Source organism: Pyxicephalus adspersus, chromosome 4 (assembly GCF_032062135.1).
Source record: "Pyxicephalus adspersus chromosome 4, UCB_Pads_2.0, whole genome shotgun sequence".
In the NCBI taxonomy this organism is placed as follows: domain Eukaryota; kingdom Metazoa; phylum Chordata; class Amphibia; order Anura; family Pyxicephalidae; genus Pyxicephalus; species Pyxicephalus adspersus.
The window spans coordinates 148,214,509-148,222,384 of NC_092861.1; the positions used below are offsets into that span (position 1 = coordinate 148,214,509).

General features: G+C 40.5%; 1 protein-coding gene across 1 annotated transcript in view; it reads left to right on the plus strand.

The window, feature by feature from the left end:
- Nucleotides 1–7,876, plus strand: part of XDH (xanthine dehydrogenase) — a gene marked incomplete at its 5' end in the record, with an annotated part of 44,091 nt that overhangs the window by 19,838 nt on the left and 16,377 nt on the right. Inside the window, 6 exon segments of the mRNA XM_072409958.1 lie at nucleotides 559–682; nucleotides 1,524–1,643; nucleotides 2,710–2,806; nucleotides 3,677–3,801; nucleotides 5,228–5,361; nucleotides 6,630–6,717. Of these exon segments, the coding sequence (XP_072266059.1) occupies nucleotides 559–682; nucleotides 1,524–1,643; nucleotides 2,710–2,806; nucleotides 3,677–3,801; nucleotides 5,228–5,361; nucleotides 6,630–6,717 (688 nt within the window).

The following is a 7,876-nucleotide window of genomic DNA, read 5'->3' on the forward strand; positions in this document are numbered from 1 at the left end:
GTCCATGGGTCCGAAAGGGTGGGCGACCACTGGTCTAGTTGCTACCAACCTTCAGTACTAAAGAGTGGTGTTGATCCCTAAATGGACTATATGACCTAAATTGGTTTTCCATCACTGATCTATCACGTTTTGAAACAGACATGTACTGACCCACTTTTGACTCCTGATATTTTATTAACCCACTGGATAGTCCCATTTACCTTTGGGGTCAATAATAAACCTTGTTCTTGGCCAACAGCAACAAAACAGACTTTTTATTACTAATATCATTATTATATTCTGGCATGTTCTGCTGTTGTAACTACCAGAACACCTATCCATGCAGCCATTGCTGGAGTGTATATAGACTTGTTGGGGCTGTAGATGGAGATCAGGAATAAAAATGCAACAAAGAAATGAAAATATATTATAGCAGTTATTAATGACAAGTCAACGTCTTCGATTTAGGAATTCATCCTTTTGCAGGATCATGTTGGACTAGTTGTCATAAGTGCTGCATAGAAACAATAAAATTCTATTTTTACAAATTTTGGTAAAATTTTATACCATTTTTTACAGCTCAGTCGACGTGTCAGAAGCCCAGCTTACAACTGGATTTGTGTGTTTCCTTTTCCCAAAAGATATTCCAGGGAGTAATGTTACGGGGGTCAGATATGATGAAACAATATTCGCGGAAGAATTGGTAAGCAGAACCCCACATGCTGTGTTCACAAATCTTCACTTTCCACAGCCCATTTTTATCACAAATGCAAAGGTAAAATCTATCCAAAATGCATTAACAGTTTTTGGTAAAGTTAGGCTTCCTGACAGTCCTAATAATCTTATGTTATTATTAAAAAGTATATATATAGCACCAACATTGTACATAGATAAGGGGTTGCAAATGATAGACAGATACAGACAATGACACAGGAAAAGGGGAGAACCCTGTCCCAAAGAGCTTACAATCTAAGAGGAGGGGGAAGTATCACACAATAGGAGGAGGATATGGAATGGTGGGAAGTAGTGAGGGTTTAGGAGACAGAAGAAGACGGGTAGGTGAGGTTGAAGAGTTGGGTTTTGAGCGCTCTTTGAAATGAGCAGAAAGTTGGAGCAAGCTAAACGGGACGAGGTGACCATTCCAGAGAATCGGGGCAGCTCCAGAAAAGTCTTGGAGGCGTGCGTGTGATGAGGTTATGAGTGAGGAAGTCATTAGTAGGTCATTGGAGGAGTGATGAGAGCGGTTAAGGGGGATTTTTCAACCAGGTCAGAAAGGTTAGTGGGACAATAACTGTGGAGGGATTTGAAAGCAAAGCACAGGAGCTTGCATTTAATTCTAGGTGAATCTGCACTTTTCCTTTCCTTTATTTACAAGAACATTTGTGAAAAGAATTTATATAGGTCTAAAAGTTTTTTTTCTTCCAAACTGCATTCATTTATACCCACATGGATTCTAAATGAAACAATACCTGAGGTGACTCTCCATCATCTTTTAGTTTTGGGTAAATGGAGCTTAGATTTGATTGGTCTCCCTCCTCCAACAGGTGACTTGTGTTGGCCATATGATTGGTGCCGTGGTTGCTGATACTCAGGAACACGCACAACAGGCAGCAAAAGCTGTGAAGGTGACCTATGAAGAACTGGAGCCAATTGTTACTATACAGGTATGTTAGATGTGATCTTGTAAGTTAAATTGGCATCTTCCCCAAGACATTGGCTACTCCCACATATGTTATTATTGTATGATGCATTCTTTCAGCTAGCAATTATACTTATATGATTCATTTCATTTCTTGCCTACTTAGCACAATTCACCAGTTGGTATTTTATGCTGGCAGTTCATGTGCACATCGAATAATGGTAACTGGTTATAGTGTAACATGTGTAATGAAGGATTTGAACTTTTCCGGATTTTATTGTAGCATTGTTTACTAATAAAAACAGAGGCACTCATAGGTATTTATAAAATATTCTCTTGACAATTCGCACATAATTTTCATTTACAATTTCAGCATTTCCTATTGTGACAGCTGTGCGCTTTGAAAAATGGCCACTAGGTGGCAGAACGTGTCATTGTTTTAATAGGAACTGAAATGAGAGATTCGAATACTTCTCAGTGAATTTCAGATGAATTGACAGGGGAATCATTTATAAATTGAGCCCATGATGTGTAGGTAAAAATACAGTAAAAGTCCTAACTTTTGGCTCCTAGGCTGCCCTACCACCAATCCAAACCAAATACCATTTTGATGGCTGCCCTGCATAACCTAGTGGATCACTTTAAGTCATTTTAGACCTAACTGATAAATACCCGAGTGGGGCTGTCTTTCAAATACGATGGGAATAGTCACACATAGACATTGGGCCTGATTTATTAAAGCTCTCCAAGGCTGGAGAAGATACGCTTTCATCAGTAAACCCAAGTGATCCATCAAGCCTGGAATGGATCCTGTCTAGGAATGAAAACTATTGGTAACAAATAGAAAATCACTTTTATTTTACCCATGCCAGGTTTGCAGGATCACCCAGCTTAACTGATGAAAGTGTATCTTCTCCAGCCTTGGAGAGCTTAATGTTATCACAATTGCTGGAGTGAGTGATGGGAGGGAATGAAAACATGATCTGTGGATTATTTTGACAAAGTATTATAGATCTTTTGATGTGTTGTAGGAATTTTCTGCATTATGAAGTTCAGCATTATTTGGGTATATTCTTTCTGCTTTACCCTAGGAAGCTATAGACAAGCAATCATTTTATCCACCTATCAAGAAGGTTGAAAATGGGAATATTGAAAAGGGCTTCCAGGAGGCCGATCACATCATTGAAGGTGAGACAAGTAGCAAAGCTTTGCATTGTCTACATTTTGCATGTGTGGACTGTTATATCTATGGGCCTGATTTACTAGGTTGGAGAGGATACACTTTCATCAGTAAAGCTGGGTGATCCAGCAAACCTGGAATGGATTTCTTCAAAGTCATTAGCTTTTTGCTAGCAAATGTTTTGAATACTGGGCCAAATCCATGCCAGGTTTTTTGGATCACGCAGCTTAACTGATGAAAGTGTATTCTCTCCAGCCTTGCTATTCAGAGATGTTTAGCCAAATTCCTTGTCTTCTGACAATGGCTTCCCCAAACAGAAAGTAAAGGAAAATTGCCAAGAGCAACATAGACAGCAAGAAAGGGGCTGGTGCCTTTTGGTAGGCTATTCTTGAGATTTGTGGGAATTTGTGACCATTTATATAAAAAGTGCATGAACTGATGCTCACAGTCTAATGTCCCTACCATAGTCATATGTCATTATACAGTCTATGGTCAATTTTGAAAGCCAATTAAACTAATTGTATGTTTTTGCAATGTGGGAGGAAACTGGAGTACCCGAAGGAAACCCACACAAACACAGGGACAACCTGCAAACTCCATGCAGATAGTGTCCGGGCCGAGATTCAAACCTTGGGACCCAGCACTGCAAAAGGCCATGATCATATAGTAATTGTGATGATAGTTGCTGCAAACATCAATCCCAGCACACATTGTAAGAACATGATCCACCGTCATCACAAACTAAATATCATCAATTTTAGAGTTTATATCTCCTTCATATGCTCAGATTCTTACCATTTCCTTCCAGGAATTTTTCACGTGGATACATATTATTATTTCTAAATGATTAAATAAATTGCTTTTAATTTCCTTTGCAGGAGAGATTCATATTGGAGGACAAGAACACTTCTACCTGGAAACAAACTGCTGTATTGCGGTACCAAAGGGCGAGGATGGCGAGATGGAGCTCTATGCTTCCACGCAGAATACGACGGAGACGCAGGTACTGGATCTCCATCACAAACATGTCAGCGGGTGGATAAAAATACTAAACATTTATAGCGGTTACCTATAGTTATTTCCCATAATGCTGGGATATTCTTGGAGCTGGTTTTGTACAGTTCTGTGATAGATACTATAAATGTTTAAGATTTTATCTGGTCACTCCCTGTTTTCAGTAAATATGGAGCTGTTCTTGTTTGATTATGGAACTATCACATAATTGCAACAATTTGGGCCAGACAAGGCAAAAATATAAAAAATTGTTAATTCACGTTGCAGATATTGTCATTTTGTTGCTGCCTCTTCGTCTCTTGGTGCAGTTCTTTTTTGATTTATGGTTGTTGAAACAGCAACAGGGTGACCCTAATGCCACCAACACCCATTCTGCAAATATAGTCACCTTCTGTTTGCTCTCCCTAATAGAGCCCCCCCCTTTCCTATGACATTACTGGGGCTTGACTATCGCCCACTCACCTTCATATGAAAGAAGAATAAATTCAACCCTGTGTAAGCTGTGAAACTTTTGAGAACTAACACAGGAAAGACAAATATTACATCCTAGATTGGTGTTTCTCAACTGGTGTTCTTCCAGAGGTTGCGCGGGGTTCCTGGAGCAACGAGCAGTTTGCACCTCTCAGGTTTAGGGGACCCCAATGATCTTTTTGACTATCTGTAAGGGTGACATTCTTCCCAATAGCCAGCAATGTAGGAGGAATTCTTCCCACTGACCACCACACTAATATACTGCGATCTGTGGATAAAATAATTATAGAAGGGGTTCCCTGAATACTGGAAAGTTTTTTCAAAGGTTCCCCCATGTTAAAAAGTTCGAGAAAGGCTGTGCTATATGTCCTTTAATAGCCTTATCCAGAATTGGCTACATTTCAGGGATGTCTAATTCCGGGGGTCAGGATAACCAACTAAAACCCTCCTGCTGGTAAATTGAAGGTAGAACTGACTTCCCAGGGCAGGGGTCGGCAAACTCCGGCCTTTAGGCCATATACGGCCTAGCCGGTAGTTCATTCCGGCCTAACGCCCCCTGGGCGATCAGGCCTAATGCAGCGGCAACCGGCAGCTTGCCGGCGGATCGGCCAGAGGGGGGCTCCGGAGCAGCCCGAGCTCAGGTGCCGCCCCCTTGCAGTTGCTCCCCTATTTACGGCGGCCGGGGTTGATACTTTCGCCACTGCGGTAAATAGAGAACGCTCCCTGAAGGTAAATCATACAAAGCAATGCATACGGAGGAGAGGGATTTCACTTCAGGGGCCGTTCCCTGATGGTGGGTGGAGCCATTAAGGTGGGTCCGGCCTAGTGTGCTCCCGCCCATCCCATAAATGGCTTGGTGGCCAAAAAATTTGCCGACCTCTGCTCTAGGGTAAAGCCATCAATAGAGGAAGTTTATTCCATCAAGTTATTTTGACCTTTTTTAGGTACTTGCTTCCCACGCCCTAGGGGTGCCATCTAGCAGGATCGTGATTCGTGTAAAGAGGTTAGGCGGAGGATTTGGAGGAAAGGAGTCCAGAAGTTCTGTGCTTTCTACAATTGTGGCTTTGGCTGCTCACAAGTAAGTTGTGATTTTTTGCTCACATGGGTTTTAGTAGATCCAAAATAAACTGCCCTAAGGAAAAGTGATGGGAGCAGATCCCACCAAGGGTATAGCCACTGTAACCTCATTTTACTCAACATGGTCCTCCCTATCCATGATGATTAAACATGGTGGACACATATCTATATAGAACATTTTTGTGTCGCTGGTATTTGTGATAACAAATAGAGTAGGGTTTTCTTGGCAAAATGATGAAGTTAGATTTTTTTAAATGTTTATGAGTTAAGAAATAGGTAAGTACAAAGTTTTGACATAGGGAAGATATTTGTAGACAGAGGTGCACTGTATGCAATAACTGGAGATATCCCATACCCTGTTAAGGGCTGTTTGAGTGAGTCTTGTTGTCACAACGCGTTTCTCTTTAGGCTTCTTCAGGGGAAGGTTTCTGAGAAGTGAGGTATAGAAATATCCTCCTATAACCAATGAAGAACCCTTATTCCTTCCTACGATTTATCCTAAATCTAACCCCAGTGAACTGGATTCCAAGACTTTAAATCACCTAGTGTGAGCTCTCTGCTCTGCCTTCCAGTACCCCATCTAACCTATGAGCGAGCATGACACGTACTCATCTCTCCTGGACTGACATTTGATCCCCTCCTCACCCTGAGACCATACACCATTACTAGGTGTTATAACGTTAAATCCTTGGCAGGAATAAGGGGTCCTCATTGGTTATAGGGGGATTTTTCCATACCTCACTTCTCAGAAACCTTTCCCTGAAGAAGCCTAAAGAGTTGAAACGCGTCGGAACAACAAGACTCACTCAAACAGCCATTACCAGGCTCTAGAACATCTCCATTTCTTTCATATAGTGAAACCATGTCTAGAAATATCTTACCTAAGTCAAAACTTTGTACTTACCTATTGTCACCAATACCAAGGACACAACATTTTTTTATATCCAATCCAAGGGGTTGGCAATATATTTTCTATTTAGAATGTTTAATGTTTTGTAACAGATGTTTCTAGTTTTTAATACAAAATAGGTTAATTTATGGTTGAATTTGTTAATATTCCAATGTACTGATTCTAGTGCTTAGTGTATTGTATTAGGTAAATCTTTTGCATGTTGTTCCTGTATATGGAAATTGATGTTGTTGTTGATTTAGTGAGGAGGGGAGACACAAATATGGCCTTTTATTTATAAAAAATGATTACAAAGGATGAGATACCTTAGCAGTTCTGCAGTTCTGTTCTTTCGGACTGAAAACATCTATCTGTTCTAGGACAGGTCGGCCTGTCCGGTGCATGCTGGATAGAGATGAAGACATGCTTATCACTGGCGGGAGACATCCATATCTAGGGCGCTACAAGGTATTCCTGTATAATAGAGCCTAGTTTGATGTAACATAACACAATAATAATACAATAATACAATTATAATAAAATATAACTAAATGAATAGGTAAAGTGAAGTGTATCCATAGGCAAAAAATAAAAATGACACATATATGCAGACTCCTGCTGTAACAAAGATTTATTGATCCTGCCAGAGGAGCCATTATTTTATCATAATCTGTAACAAACCAAGGAAATCTAACAAGGAAACTTTGATCGTAAGAGGCCAATTAGGCTCACTGCTTTATCATTAGATGGTGGAGCCAAAAAAAGGTGTTGGTGGCTTGAAGCCTATTTAGTTAATTAAAACAAAGAACTTGATAATACAATTAGTACATTTCCATTCGAATTGCAACATACCAAAGGGTTGTAAAAATGTTCAGCTTTCCAAAATGGGAGAAAATGTCAAAAATAGTTCCCAACACGTTTCGCAGATAATGTCCCGCTTCTTCAGGGGAAGGTGCAAACCAAAGTTCCAACAACTGGTTTAGAAAAAAAGGATTTAGCGAATAATAAGATTTATTATTGGTTTTAATGGCAAAATCGTGTATTAGGAATTTAGCTACAGAACAACCAAGACAGTTACAGTAACTGGAAGTCCCAGTTTCAGATGCAAACTAATCAAAACTGCTATCCATCAACTTTCAGGGAGCCTCATAATCCTCAGTGCTTTCTGGTTGTATAGGCTTAAAGTAATCCTGCTTATTAATGAACCCATTATCCATATTATTTCCTAATATTTCTATAATATTTCTACAGCTTTCCTTATAGCCTCATCCCACTCTGATCCCAAGGCTTGCAGCGGAGAGCTTTACAAACCACCGATCCATTTCGCTCAGAGCAGGAGATGTCTTTAGGATTGTTTCTCTTAGGGTAGTGAGCACATTTTAAACTGTTCTTAGCCCTTGTTGGTTGAGGAGGATCCAGGGCCCTTAAGGTGCGTACACACTTCCAATTTTTATCGTTCCAATCGAACGACGAACTATCGATTGGGCAAAAAATCGTTTGTAAAAAAGTAACCAACGACGCCGACGAACGAGGAAAGTCGCTGGAAACGAACGACCGGACCGGCGGATCGGATTGGACGACGATCGTTGAACATCGTTCGTGTGTACGGTCGTTCGTTGATCGTCCA